Consider the following 27839-nt stretch of genomic DNA (forward strand, 5'->3'; position numbering starts at 1 on the left):
AAGTTTATACAAGAGTAATTTTTAGTACTGTTTGTATGGTCCACCAATATATTTGGCCTTGTCCAAATTAATTTCCTGTGTTAAGAGGTACGGGCAAATAAATCGTTTTATAGAATTAGGTATATCCAAACCTCTCATCTGTCCCTGATTTTGGCTCAAAATGTTGCTCTCCCCCTAATAATCCCTCTGCAAAGTGGCAAATTTGGAAGAAAACGTGGAGGGTTTACAATTAATAAATAATTGTAATGATCAGTTATAGATTACTTATAATTTCAGAAATGCATGTAGATTTTCTTATTTTGTCATCTGCTTAAGTTGACAGTGCTAATATTAAAAAAGTGTATCTTCTTTGATAGGTTCCCAGCTGTATTATGTGGCTATTTTATATTTTTGCATCACATTTTTGGTCCGTTTTTCATAAAATTGTGGTTTTCTGGCAAATTAGTGGCAAAACATTACAGACTGAAGTTAGAAAATAATGACAGACATTTGAGTTTCAGATTTCATACCCTTCAGAAAATTCATACTAAAACAAGACCTAATTATCTTTCTAAGTTTATAAGAGCAATATTTAAAAATTGTCCTAATTTTTGGGCCTTTGTCACACTTTATTTATGGCTTTGTCCAGATTTCTTGCTCTGAGGTTGAGAGATATGACAAATGTGTCATGGCCATCACCGTCAGCCAGAGACATTTCAAATTGTGACATACTTGTTGCACCCCACTCCCCCATGTAGTGACTCTGGATGTGTCCAAGCAAGGCAAGGAGCAGTTATGCAGTGTTAAGTGTGCAGAGTATCCCACCATGCAAGGTAGACACAAGTACTACAATGGCTTTTCATCTGTCCTTGATTTTTCAGAATGTTCTGGCTTTCTGTCATATTTTTATACTGTTGATTTATGGTTCTTCATAATCAGAAAATGCATGTTTTTGCAGTGCCTGTTGCTCTGTGTTTAAGTAGCAATGCTTTAATGACCACCAGGCAAGCTTGTCTGAGACTGTAAGATGCAAGTAAGCTTTAATAAGCATACTGTTAAAGAATTACCATCATTGAAAGCCATTTTGTTGGTGCCATGCAGAGAATATTTACATAACTAGATAACGTATAAGCCATAAGTATTAAAATGCATATGACAGTATTTGTAATAAAGGACAGGATTACAGTATTTTCAAAAGCTCATTACATTTGTTGGAGACTTGCAGTCATCTTTGCAGGTTTTATGTGTAAACTAAACAGAATGCCAATCTATCATGTGTGGTCCATAACCCATGCAGTAATCATTTAAGCAATTTATCTTGAGCTTGTTTCTTGTTTGCTGTTCATTTTTTACTTTGATCATGTTTTCCCCATGAAACAAGTAGATGTTGTCAGGCAGTAGGCCTTTTTTGGATAAGAAACATTTTTACAAGTGGGGTATCACAGAGATTGCTACTTTCAGCATGTTACCTGGTACTTTTATAAAGCTGAATATAAATTATAATTAGAACTGCAGTGCAAGGAGAAGTGGTTTGAGTTGAGTGCTGCTTGTTTTCTTATACTTGATTTTGACTGGCATTCCAGTAATGTATTTAAAAAGTAATTTAGTTTTTCATGCATCACAACCTTTTTGTTTCCATCTAGATATTAAGTAAGCTGTCATGTAGCCAATGCATTGAAATATTTTTTTTCTTCTACACTTCATTTTGTCTTGATTGGACTCTCATAATGACCGTTTGGCACCCAGGGCAACATATTTAAAGACCCAGCTGTTGTGGTTTTGAGCATAACTCCACCCCTTTCTAGTTGGCCACACCCCTTCTCATTGGCCCCACCTATTCAGATGTTTCCTGCAGCCCCTCTTTGATTTGAAGCCACCAGCTGCCACTGTGTAATACTCAGTTACTCTGCTTAAATATCAGTTGGTCATCATCATAAATTGAATGGACCCTAAGATAAATCGCTGTCTCTGACTCTGGCTTTAAAATATCCAAAATCAGCTTTAAACCACCCAAACTCTGAGTTAGATCCATTCACTGTAACCATGAATGCTCAGTTAGTAAGGCAACTTTCCGGCCAGATGAGTATCTTTTCTCCAAAGCCACATCTTTTTTAATTTTTAATTTTTTTTTTTTTTACTATGAGGAGTTTCTGATTCACAGATTCAGAAGCCCCCCCCCTTATGTCAATAAAGACTGCTCTAGTTAGGAGACCTTTTTCCATAGTCTAGCATATTGTGCCAGTTACACTATATATGACAGTTAGTGTCTGCTAAATCCTGTTCTGAAGCCATTTTTGTGATCTTCCAAAAATGCTTTATTTGTTGAACATGGTCTAGTCTAAAATTACATAATAAAAAACAAAAGTTATGCAACACAATAGCTTTTAGGTAGAAGGAGCTGGTATTTTTGAAATCAGCAGTATCAAAGCATGCATGAGCACATGGCTTATAAATCCAGTAACACACCCAGAACTGAATCTGCAATAGGCATTACCAATGGTGTATGACTTACTGCCGCAAGTGATGTAACCTCTTGGGGAGCTTTGCCCCCTTGAAGCCAGTGCTACAAGTGTTTCCTGCCTTCACCAAGGATTCAGCCATGATAATATTTGTCTTGGGCATGTCCTCCCACAACCTCTCTGAGAAAAGGCAAGCCAGAAAAGTTGCATCACTCCTCTCCATCTCTATGCCAGCTATAACAGATGCCCAAGCCAATGATCAAGCTCGTATTGCCTGGGTCATAGTCAGGGCTTTCTCTTCTTATACCAGTGGAGCCAGAAGGATTAATTAAAGATGTGCATAAGTGATTTTGTGATAAGTGGCCCTGACATTCAGGGAAATTTTAGGTGCAGCAGGTCTAGGCCAAACAGGAACTAAGACAAAACTTCAGCAGAATTAAAAGTACTGGTAGGATTTTAATAGCGCAAAACCAGAAGGCAGGCTCATAGGTTCATAGGTTCATAGGTTCATACTAGGCTATCTGCCCGAGGGCATTTATAAGCCTAGCCATAGTTTTGTGGCTTACGCCACCCCTTAGTTTGGAGAAACTCTGCCCATTATTTAGCTGTGCCTCTGTCGAGCAGTGACACTGAGGTAACCCCTGGGGTGTATCTGCGATCTCCCATCCATTGGTCAAGATTCCTCTTGAACAAGGCCAGCGAGGTGCTCTGCCTCACATAAACTGGGATTTTGTTCCACAGCATAGGGAGTCTTTGGGTGATGAATCTATCCCTCCAGCACATCCTATTAATAACCGTGTCAAGGTTTAAGTCACCCGCCCTTGTGGCTCTGAGGTATCTAGATTTTTTGAGATGAAGCATATTCATCAAATCTGGGTTTGACATGGCCTTGTATGTCAGGCATAGGTCACCTCTGAGTAAGCGGTACGCAACTGAATATAACTGGAGTTCTTTCAGTCGTGCAGCATAGGACAGATTTTTGAGACCCTTTATCCTTTTGGTGAGGAACTTTTGTGGCCTCTCCAGCTGCTGCAAGTGTTGGGTCAGATACATTCCGAATGGGGCATTGTACTCGATCATTGGTCTGATGAGTGATGAGTATAGGGAGACTATGACTTCCCTTGATCTAGATGTGAATCCCTTCATGATAAGGTGGGCAATGTAGAAGGTCTTCCTAACTACTTTAGCAATATGAGTGTCGAATGACAGGCTACTGTCAACCTGGGTTCCCAGGTCCCTAATAACTTCTTCTGTGTTCAGGGATTGCCACCTATATGGTAGCTAGGGGTAACCTTATTTTTCCCGAAGGGTATGACTATGCATTTCTTGGCATTTAACTTGAGGCCATGGCTCTGGCACCAGTTATCCGTTTCTGTGAGACCCTTCTGAAGGATATCTGTGTCGGATGTGTTCTCAACTACGGCCCAGTTTGCAGTCATCTGCGAACTTTGTCAGCCATAACCCTCCTGTGTTTGCTTGTACTTCAGAAAAGTAGATGCCAAACAAGAGTGGGCCCAGGACTGAGCCCTGTGGGACACCACTTGTGACAGGCTTTGAGTCTGACATGGAGCCAGCAACTCTGACCCTGTGGGTTCTGTCACTCAGCCAGTTTGCAACCCATCTTGTAATGTATGGGTTTACATTTAAGTTGATGAGTTTTTTCAATGATACCCGAGTGGGGTATTGTATCGAAAGCCTTCGCCAGGTCTAGGTAGGCTGTATGGACTGCCTTTCCCTCGTCAATGGCCTTGGTGACTGTTTCAAAGAAGTCAACCAAGTTTAAAAGGCATGATCTGCCTTTGACAAAGCCAAACTGGGTTGGATCCAAAGTCTGCAAATTCCCTATGTCTTTATTTATGAGATCCATTATGATCCTTTCCATGGCTTTGCAGATCAGGCTTGTCAAGCTAATGGGACGGTAATTTCCAGGGTCGGTGGAGGCGCCGCCTTTGTGGAGTGGGACCACAGTCGCTGTGCGCCACTCCCTGGGTACGTATCCGGAGGTGAGACTAAGATTAAACAGCTGTCCTAACTGTGGGTTTAGTTCCTCGTTGAGTTCATGGAGCACTCAGCCGGGGACACCATCAGGTCCCATGGATGCTGTGTTCTTTGCCTTGGAGAGAGTAGTTCTCACCTGAGCGTTTGAGATGCTTGGGGGGCTACAATCATTTGGTATAGATATCTCTTCTTTAGGCGGGGAGGGTTGGGAGAGGTTTGCACTGAACCTGTCAGCCAGTATGTTGGCAATGTCTGTAGGATCAGTAATCTTCACATCATTTTGAACTAATTCTGAGCATATCTGGGAGTTTCCTCCTAGGTTTCTGACATAGCTAAAGAATGCTTTATGGTTGTCTTTAGAGTCCTTAGCTATTTTTTTCTCAAAATTAGCTTTGGATGATTTTATGAGAGCTCTTAGCTTTTTACTTATAGTGATCAGCGGTGTCTTACCTTTTAAGGATTTTGCTCTATCTTGTAGTAGCTTTCTCCTTTTATTGTAGAGTTTGTTTATGGCTGGGGTCCACCAGACTGGACGCTTGCCTTTGGTACAAAGAGTCTTTGTTTTGCTTGGGATTGCCTGATCCATGCAGCCCTGCAGGTGCTGGTAGAAGGCATTTGTAAGTGATTCAGCGGTTTGAGTAATGTTAACCGCCGGCTCAGGGGCCTTAAAGGAGACCACACTAGTCTTTAGAAGTGTGAAGTCGGCTTCGAGAAGTTCTTTACTGTGGTCTTTTTCATTTCGGTGGGGCGGGATGAGGACCTCCAGCGATATTAGTTTGTGATCAGATCTCACCAGTGAGGGGTATACTTCTGGCGTTGAACATTGTGCTCCCATGTTCGTGATGATGAGATCAAGTATGTTCTCTCCTCTTGTGGGGATGGTGACTAGTTGTTCCATGGCATTTGAGTTTATGAATTCCAGGAACTTTTGGGCTAGAGTGTTTGGGCTTGAGTAGTGTTCCCAGTCTATATTAGGGTAGTTGAAGTCACCTAGTATGATGGTGTTCGGAGATACATTTATCCCCTCCAGTGTTTTCAGGAAGGCCATGTGAGGTTCCTGTGTTTGCGAGGGTGGCCTGTAACATGCTACAATTTGCATAGCAGTCTTGCCTATGGTTAATTGCACCTGGATGGTTTCCGATGCATCGTGCGATGCCACCAATCTTGAGGTGTGGGTGTCCTTGATGAATACGGATAACCCTCCTCCTTTCTTGGTATTGTCCGGGTTTTGTGGCCGGAACGCATGATATGAGGTAAAACCTGATAGTGCTGGGGTGCTCTCAGGAGCCTTGAACCAGGTTTCTGTCACAGCACAGACATCGATGTTCTCCATACTGAGAAGGGCCTCGAGTGCGTGCATCTTGAGGTTGAGACTTCTGGCATTGAGCAGCATTACCCTTAGTTTTTTCTTTGTTTTGTTCTAGGGTGGTAGGTTTAGAATTTGAGCCTTGCCTAAAAAAGGCACTATGGGGGTGGCAAGAGCCTTTGCCAAAATCCGGAATCCCAGGGGTGACAAGTGCAAGCCGTCCCTTGCGAAGCAGCGTGGCTTGTCCAGCATGTCATCCCAGGCAGACAGACATTGGATCCCCTTTGAATGACACCAGAGTTTAAGCCAATTGTTAAAACTGATCATCTTATCTCTGTATTGTGGCATCATTCTTGGTGAAGGTAGGGTACTGCTCAAGGTCAGGATCATACCTGCCTGGGCTACATAATCAGAGATCTCCTCTATGTCTCTTTTCATGTAGTCCAGGGAGGTACGTCTCAGGTCGTTTACACCAGCGTGGACAATGATTGAGTCGTACTTGTACCTGCTGTTGAGAGACCTGCGTGCATGCGTTATGTGGCGGATTCTAGCACCCGACAGGCAGCTTACTGTGACCTTCTCCTTACTCAGTCTGGTGAGCGGGACGTCAGTGTGTCTGACTATGGAGTCACCAATGACTAGTGTGTCTGGCATAGTGTTTGGCCTTAAGGGCTGTGACTGCTTGACACCCTGACTGTGTGGTCTATGTGATGCCGGTGTTGTGTTCTGAGGTGGTAGTTGTTTGGGTGTCTGCTTTGGTGGCCTCTGCTGTTTTGGTAGATTTTTGATCAGAGCCTCCGAGTATGTCTTTGTGTGTTTATGTGTATGATTTGAGGTTGTGATGGTATTATGTGAGACTGGGTCTATAGTGTGTGTGGTTACCTTCTCCTCCTGTCTGGTCTTGCCAGTCCTATGTTGAGAGAGCTCAGCCTCCAGTTTGGCCGTATAGTTGCATCTCTCGCATGTATTTGTGTTTTGTGGGAGGAGGAGAGGGTTGTCTGTGTACATGAGGCAATTGTAACATTGCCTCAATAATCCCAGGTTCACCAGCTGAGCAGGAGAGGATATTAGCAGCTGATCCCTCGACATGCTAGAAGGAATAGACAGAAAAACTTAAAAAAAGGTTTTAGGGATGTGGGTGACCGAGAAATGGGGTTTGCTTTTTTGGGGTACTTTCTATAACAAGAGTGCTGTATCGAGGTGATAAGTACTGTAGGAGCAAGTGCTTAGCTGTACGGATAGAGAATAGTCTACTCGGGAGTCAAGTAGAGATAATTTATAGTTGGAGGATACACTAAATAGAACAGTAGTACACTTTGAGGAAGGTAGTTTTAAGGGAAAATTTGAAGAGTGAACTTTAGGTAGCCCTAATAGTTTAAATCTGCTTAACCGGTGCTGCCCTAGTGTGCAACGGTAGCAGCTCCGCGCTAAAGCGCGCTAACGCGTGCTTTATAGCAGGGGGCTGGAAAAAACAGGAAATGACCCAAAATGGCCAACAAATTACAAGTTGCTGCTTCTAACCACTCCTCTGAGGACAAACAAGCAGCTCAGTACTCCCCACTCCCACTGGTGAGTAAAGAAACTACCTCTGGCCACACAAGAAAATGGAGGAACACAGAAACCAAATATAGGACTATCATTTTTGAAGAACTAGCATGTCTGTTGTTAGTGACTGCCTCAGTTATGTGAGCTTTAATCTGACTTACAAATATATTGTTCTGGCTGCAGTATCTGTTTCTGTACATTTTGGTATAATTATTCATTCGTTTTTCATGAGTTTCTAAAATTATTAAGGCTTCCAGGGGTTACGTAATGTTTTCTCCTTCATGTATGTATTTTTTGTAGGCCATGAGCATATTTGCCTATCCATATTCCATTTCTCTCTTTTACATCTCAGAAGAATAATCCAAAAGGAAGTAGCTCCAGTAAAGAGCCTTATGAGGCATACTGGTAGCCCCTATCTCAGGATACAGTAACCTGGCTTCCCTATACTTCACTGTTAATATTGTCAGTAAGGTTCCATCTAGACAAGTTCATCTCCATGGCACTGAAGTCCCCGACCACACACTCAATTCTGGTTGTGTTATTGGGTATGTGCAGTGAGGGTTACAGCTGCAAAAAAAAAAAAAAAAGAGCAAACAACCCCCAGGGGTGGCTTAAATAACAGCTCCTCTTGGTCAGTTCATTTAGTCTGCTGTTGTACAGGCAGTGGGGGGCAAAATGTTCCTCCCTCACACTACCAGTGCAATTTATACATGTGTACTAAAAGTGATGCCCCTTTTTTACTGATATCTATTTTCTCTGTGGTGTGCAACCACAAAGTTGACATTTATAAGTTGATGTGTGTAGGGGGAATGCTTCCAGCAAAAAGGACTTTTTACAAAATATTTCATCTTGTTGTATGTTCAAGCAGTTGTTTATGTTCAGTTGAACCTTTGTCAACTTCTAACTCAATGAGCCATAGGTGAAGCTAGTAACCACCACCCCTTCTTGTATCCTAAGAAGGAGGAGGTTAATTAATTTCCTTACTTCCTGAAGTCTTTTAAGTAAGGAGCAGTTTGCTTCCTGACAGGTTTTCTCCAAAATCCTTTATGAAGAGCACACCTCATATGATGTTTTAAAGTTTATTAAATCATGAGAATTACAAAAAACGCAAACTACAAAATATGTTAATTTGATGATGGGCTATGCATTTAGTTCCAAAAGTGTATCTGGTGGCACTCAATTTGTACTGCAGTTTGATAAAGAAAAACAGTACTTTTCTTGCCAAAAGTTAGTGGTACTATGATCAAACAAAGTGCTAAATTTCTTTAAGTGTGCAAGATAGACATGATAAATTAGTAGGTGAATGTTTTTTTCTACTAGTGAGCTTTCCAGTGATATATAGAAAAACATGGTAGAACATTATTGCTGTGTGATATTGTGTAATCAGTGTAAAGTATGCACATCATAGTTTCACAATATTTCAGCACTAATATTAATATATAAACATTAGTATATTTTATGGCAAATAGTAGCAAAACTGTGTCAGTGTTGTGTGTAAGATAGCACTTGTTCAACAGTAGGTCACATGCCTTTTATGATACCAATACTGACATTGCTAATATTCATCATGGTGCTAATTAAATGTTTATGATTTTGGATATCTTCACATTATTCATCATGCTTTAATGTCATTTTTTGCTTAGACTCACTGCTCACAAATGCTACCTCCCAATATGACCTTATAACAATCAATTATTGTATTATTAATGTAAGTAGGCAATATGACATATTATTCATAACTTCTTGCAACCACTTTTCAGTGACTCAGATCTTTTACATCACACAGTGATGGTTTTCACTGAGAATGCCTACCAAATTATTTCAGTTTGCACTTGTCAACTTGCTTCCTAAAGCATGACCTTTACTATTCGTGGGATATTCATTGTGGTTTTCAAATATTGCTCAAACATAAAGTTAACCAACAGAGTGAGTGGGCCGTTCCCATCATGACAGCATCACATCTTTTTTTTTGCATTATTAACATAAATAAGAAAAGCATTTCATGTTTTTTTCACAATTTGTTGCATTCTTCAATAATTTAAGTCATATAAATTCCACAATAATGGTTTCACTGTGCTTGAATACCATATCATGTCAGCTTGGATATGGCATCTTGCTCCCTAATGCACAGCCTACCATTCATGAAATACTAGTCTCAGTATTAGAATATTGTTAATATTAATACGTTATACTGAAAGCAATCAGTTATATCTATAAATGTCTTCATCTTACACTTCTTTTACTGTCATTTTTGTCTAGCATCTGCTGCTTTTACAAGCCCCTCTGCAACACAACACTTCCATGCTCCACTGCCTCAGTTATGTGATCCTTAATCTAACTTATAAATATATTGTTCTGGTTGCAATATTTGTTTCTGTACATGTTGGTATAATTATTCATTAGTTTTTTCATGAGTTTCTAAAATGATTAAGGCTTCCCAGGGATTAATGTTTTCTCCTTCATGGATGTATTTTTTGTAGGCCATGAGCATATTTGCCTATCCATATTCCATTTCTCTCTTTTACATCTCAGAAGAATAATCCAAAAGGAAGTAGCCCCAGTAAAGAGCCTTATGAGGCACACTGGTATCCCCTATCTCAGGATACAGTATTATTGTATTAATTATATACTTAAGTTTGCATTAATTATATACTTAAGGAAAATACTTCAGAATATTCATAATGTTCATAACTTCCTGCAAATACTTTTCAATTACTCAAGCCCAGTACATCCCACAATGATGCTTCCACAGTACACATTTAGCAAATCATATCAGCTTCCATATGATACCAAACTAGTTAATGATGAGATTGCCATTCTTGTCATACTTCAATTAATATGTAAATAATGAAACGGAATAAAACAATAGCCAGACAGAAACACCCTGAGGTCCAACAGTCTAAGATTCCAAGTGCAAATCAAATAAAAAAACAGAAGCTAATACAGTAAACAAACATGTCCCAGTTAAAGTACTTAGAACTTTATTAAACGGTAAGTATTTTCACAAATGTAATTGCTTCTTCAGACCACTATAACATCATTACCAAACATCAATTAAATATATACCACTTATTAATTAATTAAATCAAACCCTAGCCAATAAACATTAAAGCATTCCCTGTTACTAAGATACTCACTGTTGCACAAAAAAAACCTCACTGCCTCTCTAACCATTCAATCAACCTACCATAAACATACAGTATGTATGTCCATGCAGCTCTATACAAAAGTACTTAAAATCATAAAACCAACAATATGATTATTCATAACTGCATAAAAACAAAATAAAAATAAACTTCACCTTCTCAATCTTCTGGCTTTGAGAATGGGTTTCAGGGATACGTAATCGTTCAGACCTAGTCCCCAGTGTGAGCTAAGTCTTAAAATCTAGCATAATTCCAAATGCTCTGTCTCTTTAATCAAATATTCCATTCTCATACCTTCTCTCACCACTTCTACCACTAAAAACCTAAACTCATCCTTCTCCTTGCTCATTCATATGTTTGGCGAGTGCACTATAATTCAAGCCTTTGTGTGCACAACAAAGATGATCCCTAATTTGTTCCCGTAAATGTTTGTTGGTCTTATCCACATAGAATGACCAACAGAGCAAGCAGTGGCCCAGATAAACTAGATTTTTAGTGTTATAGTCTGCTTGTGCTCTGAAATTGTGTATCCTTCCATCATCCACATGAAAAACACCAGAGATTCAGCTATATAACTGCAAAACAAACACCCTTTACATTTTCTGGTGCCTGGAATATCACTACTAGCTTCCATCATCCCCTTCCCCTTGGAATAACATAATTTCTGTTTTAAAGACTGTGACACTCTTGCACTGGCCCAGTAATCAAGGTGCCTCAATCCTCACCACTGACAACAGCTAGTGGACATACACACTGGGAGGATGACAAGTACACACACAGTAAAGTGCAATTTCCCTTAAGAGCACACGGAGATCACAAACAGTCTAGGGTTGGTTTCTCGCTTTTTCTCCAGATCCCAAATAAGACTCCCCACTGGTACAGCTATAGGGATGAGATCTCAGCTGAGTGGCCAAGCCAAAACCTCCAGCACACTCTCTGTCCAACCAGTGCTTTGTGTCCCTGCCCAAGTAGCTGACACACACATACTCCTTGAGGTTTGATTTATATACAAATACATACACACACCTGGGAAAGGCTGGCACAGGTTTACTAAGCTATGCCCTCTTCTGCCCAGACTATAAGGTAGTTTCCACTGATACCAACCACTACTTACCAGTTACTTTTAAGGCCCAAGGTAGTCTGACCAGGACTTGCAAGGCTATTTAGGAGTGGCCTGTACAGTGTCATCAAATACATATGCAAGTACACTAAGAGCTTAAGTATGTCTCACAAATATCAGCCAGAAAGATAGTTTAAAAAGATTTAATAATAAATAAAAAAAAGACAATACTCAGTATTCAAAATCACAGGAAATATTTTAAAACAACATTGCATGACAGCCTCAAATAAATACAGACAACATCTAACCTAATCTTTACTATATTCTTGTCTATATCTAAAAGAGATACTATGTCCTAAATCTTACTTACAGCAAGGCAAGTGCAGATAATTGTGGTGATGATGAGTAGATGTTCTTGTTAGGTCCAAGACAAACAAAATACAAAATACGCAGTCTCTCTCTCAGAGTGTTCTTAAATTAATATCAGATATAACTGCTGGATTAGCTTGGATGACATCACTTTTTGTGACCTGACTTCAGTTCCCAGGCTAAAATAGAAACTAACAGAATTTAACATCTCTGTGTGAAAAATACATATCTCGCAGACATCTGCATATCCTGAAAGTCATAAAACAATAACATTTTTTCATTTTAAACCTAGTAATTACTTCTTTTTCAAGACAATACAAAAACTTCTAGCTCTAGACACTATGCCTGCTACACTGAAACTGAGAAAGAACTTTTATCACACAATCATAAAGCAATTTTTTTTATGTTCTAGTTTCTCCTGTTAAAACATACATTTACACAGGTATATAGTTTATATGCATTTCTGTTCTAAGTCAGCAGGGCATACAGTGGTTACATTTTAGCTCAGTACATAACATACAGTTCTCCATAAATCATATCAATATTCACAAATGACAGAATTATTTACAAAATTCCAGATAGCTGGGCCAGCAATATTTACCTATTTCACAAAGACTTTTCATTTTTATATCCAAATTTGGGTATGGGCCCAACTAACTTGGCAATCTCATCATCTGTATGCAAGATATGCCAATATTTTCCTAAGTTCCTTATCATCACTAGTATAAGTTAAACAAAATGCTTTAAATCAATCTATCCTGTTTCCTCCCAATGTTTCTACCCATGGGGGGGATAGGGCCTCCCACTGGTTGTTCTACATTGCCTCACTAACTTACGTGCTTCTTCTCTGTCAGATTCCTGGTATCCCCTTTTAGAAAAATCAGTCTTAACCATACCCAAACCTCATTCAAAATCATCTTCCCTAACAAAGATCCTAGATGTTCTTAGGGCTTGTCCTCTTACCACATTACAGAAGGTATGCTTCGGATGCATATTGGTGTGATGTACATATGCTGCGCGGTAACATTCTTTCCTATGCATTCTAGTGAAAAAACATCCATCAGTATCCCTACTAACCTGTATATCCAAAAAAACCTATCTGGTTGGCAGAATAGGTAAGGGTAAACCTCAGGAAACCACTACTGTGATTCAAAGAATATAAAAAATCCAAAAGTTGTGCTTCACTTTTTGTCCATAACAAAAAAAGGTCATCACAAAATGACAATAAAACTATATAAATTCCTTAGGTGCCAATGACATTAATACATGATTTTGGGGGATGGCTTGGGTGGAAGGGGATTCTTGGGATGATTCATTCAGGATTCAGCATTTAATGTTGAAGACTTCCAAGCTTTTATGAGCCCCCAAAAGGCCCCAAGAATGTGAATGTGGTGTCCAAGGGGGCAGTCAGTTAAGTAATCAGTAGTGCATGTGATGACTGGTTTATGGGAAAAGGACAAATAAAGATAAAAGTACCCAACAGATGCCAGTGAGTCACAGAACTTTACAACCATGACTGGTATAGACTAATGCTTGTACAGATGCATAAGCACAGACACAGGGACACTGATTTATGGCTATTACAGTCACAGAACTTTACAACCATGACTGGTATAGACTAATGCTTGTACAGATGCATAAGCACAGACACAGGGACACTGATTTATGGCTCTTAAGGAAAATTAACATGGGGAATCATATCTGCAACTTACTGAAGGAACGAACAAAAACGATAACAGACTATTACACCAAAAGACCCAATGCTGATGAAAAAGACCGCCACTCGTTGTCTTAACGCTCAGTTTATTGTTACACAAAACACATCCAGCGTTTTCGCGTCCTTAGTAAGGAAGCTTCTTCAGAGAAAAAAACAAGTAGCGCGAGACAGCGCTTTGAATATAACTTGTCCGGTACGTGAATCGTGCTGGACTGATTTGTTACAGAGTATTTATAAAATTAAGCAAGTATTTAAAAAAGTAGTAAGTTATGCTACAATATTAAACATCAACATGCGCAATTACATAAAAAGAACATAAAAAGAAACACATAGAAGGTGCTATATGAATAAACTGTGCAAGCGCCATGCTAATGCGCTAACAAAGAGTAAAAATAATTGATTATTATTAGTTGTAATAACAATAATCGGAAACACAATCTCAATATTGGACTTCTCAATAATTAAAAAGACAGTCTATTAAAAAACATCAAAATACTTGTCCAATATCAAGTAAATGTAGAATAAAACAATCCTTGTCACTAGATTGACACATGTCCACTCAAAATTAATTAAATGTTCTGTTTTTGAAATGGATAAAACACTCTAGGTATATGTGCCTAAAAAATTTTTTTATATGTGCTTAACCTTAAAAAGTTTTTTACTAAGGGACAACTCCAAATGAAGTGTGCCCCTGAAAGTGAAGAGCCTCTTAGGGAACAATGAAAGCCAATATCACCTCATATATGATTTCAATTTCAAGAATGGTGTGATATTGCAGCTTTCATTTAAGCCTGGATTTTTAAAGGCATTCATTTTAAGTTGCCAAAGAAGTTCACGAACCTCTAAACTTAGGGAAAGGGGTCCTCCTCTATGTGATTCAGGTAAGTGGTCGATACCCATAAATGAAAACGAATGGCCTGGGAATGAAACAATATGTTTAGCTAATGCGTTTTCAATATTCTTAGTTCGAATAGCATAATTGTGCTGGTATATCCTGTCCCTAAACCTTCTATCGGTCTTCCCAATGTAGAAGGCGGGACAACAAGCACAATATGCTGCATAGACAATTGATTTGGTGTTACAGTCAATTCTATGTGTAATGAAAAACTTCTTGTTACAACTACCTGTAGAACAAAAACTGCCAGTTTTGATGTAAATACAATATTTACAAAAACCACATGCAAAAGAACCTTTTAATCTGGTTGAATTAGTAACGGCCGTGCTGGCTTGCAAGAGGTCCTTGATATTTTGACCTCTCCTAAAGACAAAGCGTGGTTTTTCCCCAAGTTTTTCTAATAAAAAGCTGTTAGTAGTTATACACGACCAGTTCTTATCTAGAATGTCACAAATCTGGCCACTGTTAACATTAAATGTGCTAATAAAGCTATAAGCTAAGTTGTTGTTGGGGGGATCAGTAGTGTTAACCACTAATTCCTGAGTTTTCAACAGATGTTAACTCTTCACAAGAAGGTAGCTGAATGGATGACAAGAGGGGTTTATAAAAACCACTAGATCTTTTGTGAGTGACTTCACAAACCAAGTCATCTATCAGAGAACAACAACTTAGCTTATAGCTTTATTAGCACATTTAATGTTAACAGTGGCCAGATTTGTGACATTCTAGATAAGAACTGGTCGTGTATAACTACTAACAGCTTTTTATTAGAAAAACTTGGGGAAAAACCACGCTTTGTCTTTAGGAGAGGTCAAAATATCAAGGACCTCTTGCAAGCCAGCACGGCCGTTACTAATTCAACCAGATTAAAAGGTTCTTTTGCATGTGGTTTTTGTAAATATTGTATTTACATCAAAACTGGCAGTTTTTGTTCTACAGGTAGTTGTAACAAGAAGTTTTTCATTACACATAGAATTGACTGTAACACCAAATCAATTGTCTATGCAGCATATTGTGCTTGTTGTCCCGCCTTCTACATTGGGAAGACCGATAGAAGGTTTAGGGACAGGATATACCAGCACAATTATGCTATTCGAACTAAGAATATTGAAAACGCATTAGCTAAACATATTGTTTCATTCCCAGGCCATTCGTTTTCATTTATGGGTATCGACCACTTACCTGAATCACATAGAGGGGGACCCCTTTCCCTAAGTTTAGAGGTTCGTGAACTTCTTTGGCAACTCAAAATGAATGCCTTTAACAATCCAGGCTTAAATGAAAGCTGCAACATCACACCATTTTTGAAACTGAAATCGTACATGAGGTGATAGTGGCTTTCATTGTTCCCTAAGAGGCTCTTCACTTTCAGGGCACACTTCATTTGAGTTGTCCCTTAGTAAAAACTTTTAAGGTTAAGTATATAAAAATTTTTTAGGCACATATACCTAGAGTGTTTTTATCCATTTCAAAAACAGAACATTTAATTAATTTTGAGTGGACATGTGTCAATTTAGTGACAAGGTATAGTTTTATTCTACATTTACTTGATATAGGACAAGTATTTTGATGTTTTTTAATAGATTGTCTTTTTAATTATTGAGAAGTCTAATATTGAGATTGTGTTTCCCATTATTGTTATTATACTTAATAATAATCAATTATTCTTACTCTTTGTTAGCGCATTAGCATGGCGCTTGCACAGTTTATTCATATAGCACCTTCTATGTGTTTCTTTTTATGTTCTTTTTATGTAATTGCGCATGTTGATGTTTAATATTGTAGCATAACTTACTACTTTTTTAAATACTTGCTTAATTTTATAAATACTCTGTAACAAATCAGTCCAGCACGATTCACGTACCGGACAAGTTATATTCAAAGAGCTGTCTCGCGCTACTTGGTTTTTTCTCTGAAGAAGCTTCCTTACTAAGGACGCGAAAACGCTGGATGTGTTTTGTGTAACAATAAACTGAGCGTTAAGACAACGAGTGGCGGTTTTTTCATCAGCATTGGGTTTTTTGGTAAATATCTGCAACTTAAGTAAAATGTCCAGTCGTAGCCATGATTAATTATACTTTTTTCACTTCAGGTATATGATTATTTATGCACAATTTTAAAATGAATTTTAAACACAGAACACTAAATAAAACAAACTGGTAGCACTAAAATAAATATGAGACAAAATACAAGTTATAATGTATGAGTGTTTGGGCCAAAAGTCCAAATTCTATGAAAATCCTGTTTTTCTCTATTCAAGCCAACCAAATTTAGGTTTTTCTAGTATTTCCCAATAGAAACAGATAATCAGTGACCTTACACATATTAGTTTGGCAAGCCAGTTGTACAATTACCACAGCAAGTAAGACATATTTTGTGACAAATACTGACTCTGTGTATTTATCAGTGTTTTACTGCATTTTATGTACATTGGGGAAATACACAACAGATGCAGTAATCATTTTATTGCTGCAGTATGAATGATAAAGCATTATGACAAAATACCAGTATAATGTTTATAATTTTCAGACACTGCAAAGTGCACTTAATAATAAGCTGAAGAAACTGACCTGTATTTTTATGAGTTTCATCCGTAGCTGTATGAGCCAATCTGAATCTACATCCTCTGTTTCTACTGTTTTTTCCACAGCTTGAGAGTCGCAATACTTCAGACGCTCTGCCAACTGAATGAAAGTGAGAACACATTTATTCACATGCTCCTCTGCATATCTGGAAACAAAATGATTATTGTTTTCTAATATACCTCTCAACTTCTTATCGCATAAAATTTGAACAGAGCCTAAAATAATGGGGGGCAAAAGCCCAAAAATAGGGACAGATTTTAAATAATACTCTTATAAACTTAGGAAGTTGCTAGAATAACCAGATTAGTCTTAAAATACATTTTCTGAAGGATACAAAATCTGAAAGACAAATCCATCCATCCCAAACCCCTTTTTCTAATTAGTTTGCCATTATTTAGTGACTTCAATCCTCAGTCAATTGCCAAAAAAATAAACAAATTTTATGAGGAACTGAACAAAAATATTTTTGTTCATTTTACTTCTTTTCTGGCCTTCAATCCCAGAAGCAGTGTTCCAGCTGTAGTCTAGCAAGTGATCTGTAGAGCAGGAACATGACTTCCTTGTCTTTGGAATCTGTGCCCCCCAACCTGGAGCACACTATACTGTTTGCTACTACAGTCTTGCACTAAATCTGGAGTTCCATGTATGTCATTATGATTGCTGTTAGACCTCTCACTTGTCAAGGTGCTTTGAGCAGGACTCCAAAAGATTGCATTCTGCCTGTTTATTAGTATGCTCATAGTGTAATGCCTTGTGCTTTTTCCTGCTGAAAAGATCAGATGCCATGTATCAGTTTACTGTATTTGTCTCTGAATAGTGTCTCCCCATCTCCCTTTGTATCCTATTATCCAGTTACATCATCCCCCAGCAAACAATTATTTAGTTGAATTACAGTGATTTTTCAGATGAGATTTGTCATATTCCTTTGCTAATCACACTTTATTTTTATAGTTGCAAGTTTAGTAATTATGGGTCTTCTAATAGGGAAACCTCTCCTGGTTAATCCGTCTTTCAGCTTGCAACTGTTCTTCCTCCTCTTTTCTCCTTTCTCATATGTAAAGGCTTGTTCTTACTCCTCCTTCTTGTATTTTTTTTGTTTGCCTTGTATAATTTTTTCAGTTACATTCACAATCTGCTCCCTGTCACCCCGTATCTGCACAAAAGTTTAATTTCCTTTATCCCTTCTCAATTTTCATCCCCAGAAGTGTAGCTGGTACCACATACTAGTGCCCTATCCCCAGCTGTTCAAGAGTAGAGCAAAATAAAAGAAAAAAACCTACACGACACCCTCCCTCCTGCCCAGCTAATCAGGTCCCATTTCTGTTCCCTGCCCCCACCCTTCCTTCTTGTCAGTCTAGTAAAAAAATGCCCCAGCGCTTGTTTATTTTTTGCTGAACTCCAGGGATGCTGTCCCTTACCTTACTGCCAATTCCCCCAGCGTCCTCTCTTTGCCCTTATAGTTCAGTGTCTCAGTTTAACAGTTGGGTCCCTTTTCTTTACTGTTAATAATGAACTGTAATATTGTATAGTTTCTGTTATCCAGTGGTGCCTTTGGCTTTGTCTCCTGTTACTCCATCACTTCTGTGTAACATTATGTCTGGTATTTACTCCCTTCTAGTAACTTCTTGTACCGGCTCTGTGAATCCTTCCATTCCCTTGCCTTCCCTTTTCTTCCCTTCCCTTCTCTTGCCTTCCCTTCCATTACCTTCCCTTCCCTTGCCTTCCCTTCCCTTCCATTACCTTCCCTTCCCTTGCCTTCCCTTCCCTTCCCTTGCCTTCACTTCCCTTCCCTTCCCTTGCCTTCCCTTCCCTTTTCTTCCCTTCCGTTGCCTTCCCTTCCATTACCTTCCCTTCCCTTGCCTTCCCTTCCATTACCTTCCCTTCCCTTGCCTTCCCTTCCATTACCTTCCCTTCCCTTGCCTTCCCTTCCCTTCCATTACCTTCCCTTCCCTTGCCTTCCCTTCCCTTCCCTTCCCTTGCCTTCACTTCCCTTCCCTTCCCTTGCCTTCCCTTCCCTTTTCTTCCCTTCCGTTGCCTTCCCTTCCATTACCTTCCCTTCCCTTGCCTTCCCTTCCATTACCTTCCCTTTCCTTGCCTTCCCTTCCCTTCCATTACCTTCCCTTCCCTTGCCTTCCCTTCCCTTCCATTACCTTCCCTTCCCTTGCCTTCCCTTCCCTTCCCTTCCTTTCCCTTGCTTTCAATAAGTTGTTCTCATTTCCTAGCCTTATCTATTACTTATTTATTTCTGTTTATCAACTGGGAATATCCAGCTGGGAATTCCCATCTTCGGTGGAGTCCACAGTACAAGACAAACTAGCAAAATGAGTAATGGATAGTACTTTGTACAACAAAACCATATAAAGTTCAGGGAAGAAACAGATTAATACACGTAAAGTGCAAGCACAAAATAAAGAAAATCTGCAGTATGTAAAATGTGTGCAGTAAAGTTACCAAAAAAATTATTACAGTATGCTTCATTTTACTGATGGAGATGAAGAGCTCCTATTATTATAGTCTTTTGTCTTAGTCCTCACATAGATTCACTTTTTTTCCTATCTCCATTATTCTGACAATTTGTTTGGCAATGCCTCTTGCTAGAATATTTGTGTCCTTGTGGACTACTAGTTGTAAGTGCTCCCTGCTTTCTACGACTTCCCAGGTTACTACTGAGCCTGGACAACCTAGCATCAAACATGAGACTATCTTAACTACTTTCTTCATCTCAACCCTACCGTATGACCTAATTTATTTATTTTTTTGCTGTGGAGTCCCTAACTAGTAGCATTTCTACTGCCTGCCCTCTGAAAGCCACCCTTTCCCTTCTTCCTTCCAAGCCATGTGTGCTGATTTGTCCTCCAGCTATGGTCCACATCTATGCTTGTTACAGGGTTTCCTGTGCTAGATGTTCCCACAGGTGCTCTACTACTTCTACCTCTCTGACCTCACAAGTTCGTCATGTTCCTTCTTGGTAAGGTCACCTATTTCTCCCTTCCAGCATCTGGGTCACTGTCACTTTCTTCCATCTTTAGTAAGTTCTGCACACGTCTAACCCTTCTTGCCCATTTTTTCTCATTACTTTACCAAAATACTAGAGCTACACCACCTGGCTGCCTTTGATGCTTGTTTTAAAATCCTTAACAGTTGTCTTTGTACATCGTCATCCTGTCCTCTGTCATGGCTTCTTCCAAGGAGTGTCTTTCTTTATTTTATTACTTCATCTGTGCCTTTAACTCATTTTTCCACTGTCTGTTCATATCACTGCTCTTATCTTTCATTGCCCATGACTACCTGGTACTACCTGTCTTCCTAGCTGTTCTGCTTCCTCCTCCTCCTCTTCCTCTTCCTCATTATCCTTACCTTCCTGCACACTTGTCACTCTTGATGCTGCTAGAACCTCTATGTATTTTATTCCGTTATCTTTCCGAGCTTCTCTTCATTCAGTACTGCACTCGGCTTCTAACATAGTATGCAGAGTTATCTATCGAAAGTCATAAGATCTTAAATTTGATCCTTTAAACAGTGAAACTTATGAACATCTAGAAAGAATATATACTAACTCTGAATCTGCACTATCTTTGAGTACCCCCCCCCCCCTCTGATGCATCTACAAAGTAACATGAGTGTGGTGGGTGCAAGGGATGGACCTGTCCCTGCAGAAATGCTGTAAATATGTAACAAGTTTCAGAATTCACTACTATTTTACTGGAATCACACTTTAAATTTTTATGAGTCGAGACTCATAGTATCAGTTCTTGCTCATTTTGTAATCCCCTCTATCCCAATTCACTGAGGCATACTAGTGACTCTCACATTCTATACCCCACCCATCTCCTTTCCTCTCACTTTACCAAAATCTACTCCGTGCATCTGCTGTCTTTCTGATTACTATTTTTTAATTCTTTTTTTTCACCCGTATCATATATGCCATTGATCTGATGAAGCACCTCTGCTTCTCTAGATCCAGCTTATTATTCCATTTGAGCTGTTCCATGAAGTTCAGAGCTAACATCCTAGGATTCTTAATCCCTTGCCTCCTTTTGCTCATGGGGAAATACCAGCCCATGCAACCTAGGGCAGTGACACTTGTACTGACACTGAAACACACAGTGTAACATAAATACTAAAAAGTGCCGTTACATTTATGTGATTTCAGTTCTAGTGAATGCCTCGACATGTTTATTTGATTCTTCTTCATTACCTTTTAGGACATCTGCTGAGTACAGCCCTACAACATGACAACAGCATGACTGATCCACATTCATGGGGGACAAAGCACAAAAACAAACAAGGAGGGCAAATATACCTATCTAACTTGCTCTAATTGTACACTCCACGCCAATATGTCTGAAGGCATGCATTACTATTCAATGGGTGTAGCCTTAACCTGAAAGAAACTCCCTTGTGGTGCTGACATGGATAAAGGAATTTAGAGGAATTAAATGAAGACATGATTGAGCATAATATGCAAACAAACTGTTCGCCAGCCTGTGTGCTACTCTACAAAACAAACCTGTCAGACCACTTCCACTCTCCAGCTGCAGCAACATTGCACTAAAAATGTTTCTGTTATTGCACAACTAGTTCCCCAACAGATCATGGTGCCAACAGCTTTCACCATCCAGGAGTTGTATTGCTCTTTCTTTATGCAGGTTGCCACTCACAGATTGTCTCTGAGCATGTGAATCTTGCTCTCCCTTCTTCAGTTACTATCCCCCTTTTTTTTCCAGTCCACACCCTTATCTTTTTCATCTCTCTTCCCTCCTTTCCATTCCACATCCTTTCTTCCTATTTTTAATTAACTAATACTATAGTAGTCATCCTGTTTTAATATGTGTATTTTAAAATTCCTATTTTCTTCTCTTTCTCTCTGTCTCTGTCATAAGGTCTTTTTTCCACGTTTTCTCTTCTACCACATATCTTTAAGAGTGTACCTGATGTTAAAATTCCTCTTGTACTCTCTTGCTTTTATAATTAGAACATTAGAACAAATTTTACCCTTTGATCCCTTGTGTAGCTGCTCTGCTTTGCTTATTACATTTTTCTAACTAAATATGCCCTAGAAATATTTATTTATTTATTTATTTATTTATTTGCAGTTGGTTTACCAGGATAGTCCATTGGGCCAAAATGAACCCGTTTTCAATGGAGTCCTGGGGAGAAAAGCTCCAATACAGACAAAATTAGGTGCATACAAAGATTACAAAAAATTACAAAAAGAGATTGTACAGAGTAAAACATAAAACATTTAAGCTCACAATTCAAAAGCATTCAAATCAATATAGTATGATGAGGATAAATGAGAGGTAAGAAAATAGAAAGAGTAATGTGATATACATTTAGAGGAGTTATTCAAGCAGACATCAAATAACCTTACAGAGTAGATATACTGATGAAACATTAGGTTTGTTAGGTAGAGATACGTATCAAAAGTGTAAAGGATGATGAGATATAATAAATTTATGAGGGAGGGAGCAAGAGCAATCCCATTGGGACCTCAGGTATGTATGGAGAGAGTTTTTGAACGTGTACCGGTTAGAGGTGGTACGAATGGATGATGGGAGTGAGTTCCAGAGGCGGGCAAGGTTGAAGGATAGTAAGTGTTTACCTGGGGGATGAGATGGTTTATGGACTTCTAATAGGTTTTGATTGTTAGACCTTAATACTCTATTTGGTAGGTGCATTTTGAAGGCAGAAGACAGGGAGGGACAAAGAGAAGGACTAAGAATGAGCTTGTGAGCGAAAGTCAGCTGTATATAAGTGAGATGATTAGGTAGTTCTGTTATCTGTTTTAATATCTGTTTTAATTCTATACATTTTATTCAGTCTTGATGTATGATCTTGTTATACTTGAAAGTCACTTACAGGGTTTTAATTCCTGCAATCTTATACCAAAAATGCTGAATAACTAGCGATCTTTTGATGTCTCAGATACATTTTATGGGCTTCATCCTGTCTCCTTAGTGTAAAGAAAATCAAGAAATTATTTGTGCAAGCACTTTAGAAGGAAACCGGTGATTGTCTGCAACCTCTGTGCACTGTTTGGGATATATATTTTTTTCTCTGTTACAATTCTGTCTGACAATGGACTCTGTACATGTAAGTTCAAGGATATGGGATATTTGGCCCCTATATGGGTGCATGAAAAGGCTTGTCTCCCTACAAAAATATGCCATTGCCTTATATGTACTAGGCAGTGTTTGAGATTGGATGATTGTGATGCAAGGGATCTGGCTGTAATCACTCATAGTAGAAGCTATTTTATGTGCTCACTCTATCAACTGATCATCTCTTCTACAGCTCAGGCATTGGGCTATAAAAAAATCCTAAGCCTATCACTTTAGAATGACCCTACCAGTCTATGCTTATTCTACAGTTTCATAATATATTTTGCTGTAATGAACAGCACCTCACGTCTTTCTTTCTTTAAATCTGAAGAGCTCAGTTATCTTTATTTCTGTTTGTCCTTTTTTTATTCCCCTTCTGTTTCATTTTACTTAGTCTACCAGCCTCTCTTACTGTCCCCTGACTATCTCCAATACATGGCTGGGGCTGGCACAGAACTTAAGGGCATCCGGGGGGGGGGGGGGGGTTGTGTCACTGACTGCTTCCACTGGAAGAGTTTTTACATTTATGACCTACCCCTTGGTGTTCTCCCTCCCCTGTGTTTGCCTTTTACAACTGAAGTCTACTCCCTTCTGTGGACCACTGGGAATGCCAAAGTATATTCCCTCCCCCCGGATGGCCATATCCATCCATCCTTGACAGCACCTCAGACACCTGTGCATCACTTGGGTCATAACTAGGCTTTATCCTTCTGTACTATGACGCTGGCCTTATTTCTATTTGTCCTTGACTAATTCTAATTTTTATTCTTTGTGCTATTTACAAATGTCTATTATTGATGAATACAGTACAATAAACATAGTCCTGCAAGTTCACTAATGAATAACATGAAGATAGAAATTCTCTCTCTCTCTCTCTCTCTCTCTCTCTTTTAACTACCAGTACCATCCCAGTGTATCTAAGCAGCCTGTTCTCTTAAAATACATATTCTTATATTTACTACATTATTTACCTTAATCTCATTTGGTGTCTCCTAGATGTCTGTTTATATAATAAAAGCCAGGCATAGTGCCTTTCATCCCATACAGTAACCTGATATATTTCTTCAAAGAGATATCACCTTGCGTTTAGTACTTAAAATGTAGATGATTTCTACAGCAGCCGCAGTACCGGTGTGATAAACATCTATTGTACGTGCCATGCAGGTGGAACTGCCACACATGCATTACTTGGGTCATAATGTTTCCCATGTATTGATTTCATTGCCCTTTTAGAAGTTAACTTCACTATCCTTTTTTAAGGTGAGTGCCTTCATCTTGCAAACATTCTTTCATTGGCAGACTTACTGTGCCCTTCAGAGAATGGTTAACATTTTCCTTCTGCTCAAGAATACCTCACACATTTCACAACAGCATCCTGATGATTTTTGAATAGGTCACTTAATCATATAGTGCTCTTGGGCAGCTTGGATAGTAAGAATTAAACCAGCACTGCATAACCGTTTTCTTTTTGCCCTTATTGCTCCACATTTGTAAGTACCATACTGACACAGGCAGGGTTTTACTGTAAGATGTTAATCATTTTATCACTACCAATTTTGCCATAAACAAATCTCATGATCTGCAAGCTTGGCTAGTAAATTCTCTCTTTTTGGTTGGTACATTCTATACCTTTATTAAATCCTAATGTTCTGTATGCCAGATGTTCACATCTTACAAGATCAAGCCCAAATGCTTGAGTTCCATAAGATCAAACTTGCAAAAAGAAATGGAATAGTATTTCTTTTTGCCAGGACCTGGACTGTGCAGGACTGTGGCACTGCTGGGATTGGAGTATTTTTCCTTTCCCCACTGTGGTGCAATCTTGGAGCTGGAAAATATATATAGGTATTGGGGTGTGGGGGAGACTGCCCTCCAGGCAGGTGTCCGGTGTGATTTTTGTTGTTTGATCATACAAGATTTGAGCATTTGGGCTCAATCATCTGAACATTTCAGTTTTTGAGCTTCTGAAGTAGAACAGTAAATACATATACATACATACATATACTGTATACTGTATACTCTCACAAATATACATACACACACACACACACACACACACACACACACACACACACACACACACACACACACACACACACACACATCCACTTAGCCACAGACACCCTCCCATACTTGCTCACATTCAAGGAAACACTCACCCATTCACCTGCACACATGCTGAAACAGGCACACATGCACACACACACACACACACACACACACACACACACACACACACACACACACACACACACACACACACACAAATTCATGCAGCTTCATTCATGCCTCTTCAGACATTTACATGTACGTATGCACACTAACACCCCCCCCCCCGCGTCTTTGCTGAATTTACTCAAACAGCAAGTACACTCTTAGGAATGAATGGACGACTGCGAACCACAAACATTTCAAGAGCACATGGCTAATAATCAGTCCCCTGGACTGTTGCATTAGCATACAACTTTGAGCATGATTCATGATTCCATGCTGAAGCCCCCATGAGGGAAAAGCCTCAGTGGAAAAGCAGTCTGTGAGTTCAAAGGGCATAGCAACACAGCCACTAAAGGAAACAAGTGTACAAGACACCCACACTGGAAAAAGTGCAACATAACACCTACTCAGTAAACACTCCATAAACGTACACAAACCTCTACAATACATGACAAAATATAATAATAAAAAGTGAAGGGAATTAAATGAGAAACATAACAAGAAAGCACACGCATAGTACAGAACTGCAAAAGCAGTACATTAGTAAAAAAGGAAAAAAAAGCAAAAAAAAAAAACCAAAAGAAAAAATACCAGTAAAAACTAAATGGTAAACAAACCTACAGACACAAAAAAAACCCCAAAGGGATCCTGACTGTTGAAATACTAAGAATTGTATATCTGATAGTATTACGAAAGAACATTTGTTAAAGGTACTTTCCAACACAAAAGGTAGATTCTCTGTGGAAGCTGATACCATACCAGGCTGTTTACTGTACAGCATTAAACATGCACTGGTGGGCACACTGCTAAAACTATTAAGCCTGAACTTCTCCACTGTCTTTTTCTCCACAGTTTGACGCTCATCAGTTGTGATGCCTCTTCACAAGGACGTTGCTATCATGGACCCTAGGAATTACAGATGCATCAGCCTGAAGAGCCTCATCCACAAGGCTATGGAATGGGTTTTAACAGATCTGATAAACTGCAATATAAAAAAATCATATAAGACTTGACCCACAGCAGTTTGGCATTGTTAAAGGTAGCTCCTGTCTAATGAATTGCATATTTTTTTTGCAACAGTAGCACAATCTCTTGTCAGTTTTCACACAGTCCACATAGCATACTTTGACCTTGCCAAAGCAACTCCGATTGCTGACATTATCAACAAACTAAATGCACAACAGATCAATAACTATGTAGTTAGATGGAGAGCAAATTGGCTGAGGGACTGTACTTACATTGTGAGGCTGGCAGGCATGTCCTCAGAGAGCATGAAACTAACCAGTGGGGTACTAGAATGTTCCATGGTTGTATGTTTGCTAATCAGCATATACTTCTCTGATCTCCAAGTCAAAAATCAGTAACTCTGGTTAACCACATTTGTCAACAATTGTAAACTGGGTGTTATTCTTGAATCCCCTTTTGATATGCAGAAGCTACAAAGTGAACTTACACATGTTAATAGCTGGTGCACTGAAAATGGCCTAAAACTAAATGCTAAAAAATGCAATACTGTTGCATTTGGCAAACCAGCCCTTAACCCAGCTTAATAATATAGAAAACACTACACTCCAAACTGAAGATGTTCTGAGTGATCTTGGAACATGAGTGGATAGCTCCCATGTTCTGGGTGATCTCGGAACATGAGTGGATAGCTCCCTTCCTTTGACCATCATGTAACAAAAGTAATCAAGAAATCCTTTTGTCTGGCACAGATGATCACAAAAGGTATTTCCTCTTGGTCCAAAAAAGCCCCTCTGCATTCTGTAATGATCAGGCCTGTCACAGAATATAACACTCACTTTTGAGATGTACCATACTAAAGATATCAAACAGTGAGACAGAACTCAAAGATTCCTAATAAAAAATATCATGGGACTCAGGGGCTTGACCTATCAAGAGAGGAGAGAGGCCTTGTCCCTGTATTCAGTGTCTTACAGACAACTTAGGAATAAACCATGCCTTACTTTCCAGGCTGTTATGGAGCTATCAGTCCATAACCTCTTATTTTTCCAAAAAGCAAACAATCTTGTGAACACTAGGACCATAGAGCTGAACCTGCTTCAGCAAATAAATCATGGCAGACAGACAGACAGATTTGTCAAACACTAATGACCCCTTTTGTGGTATAAACTTCCTCTCCAGAGCAAGCAATATGACATGGTAAATTTCATTAAGAAAGAATTAGAGAAATGGATGGGTATTCATAAATTCACACCAGATATGACTAGCCTATGATTCTATGATTTAAAATACCAACACTACACCTGCAAAGCCATGACTACATATTACGTCTATGACTGCAGCTTTTCAGAGTAAATCCCAAATGGCAAGGTGCAGCAATCTTGATATTACTTCATACAGTTAGATGACCTGTGGAAGGCAAAACCCTCCACACTAGAAAAAGCAATCCCCTTCAAAAGCACTTCATTGTATTCACAATAGCCATCTAAATCCACTAT

At 39.1% G+C, this 27839-nt stretch overlaps 1 protein-coding gene across 1 annotated transcript in view; it reads right to left on the reverse strand.

Moving 5' to 3' along the window:
* LOC122813417 (protein transport protein Sec16B-like) overlaps positions 1–27839 on the reverse strand; it is a 1253021-nt gene that overhangs the window by 317653 nt on the left and 907529 nt on the right. The window contains exon 17 of the mRNA XM_044085733.1: positions 17045–17158. Within this exon, the coding sequence (XP_043941668.1) occupies positions 17045–17158 (114 nt within the window). The remainder of the gene's footprint in view (positions 1–17044; positions 17159–27839) is intronic.

Source organism: Protopterus annectens, chromosome 10.part0 (assembly GCF_019279795.1).
Source record: "Protopterus annectens isolate FY-2018-M chromosome 10.part0, PAN1.0, whole genome shotgun sequence".
NCBI lineage: Eukaryota > Metazoa > Chordata > Ceratodontiformes > Protopteridae > Protopterus > Protopterus annectens.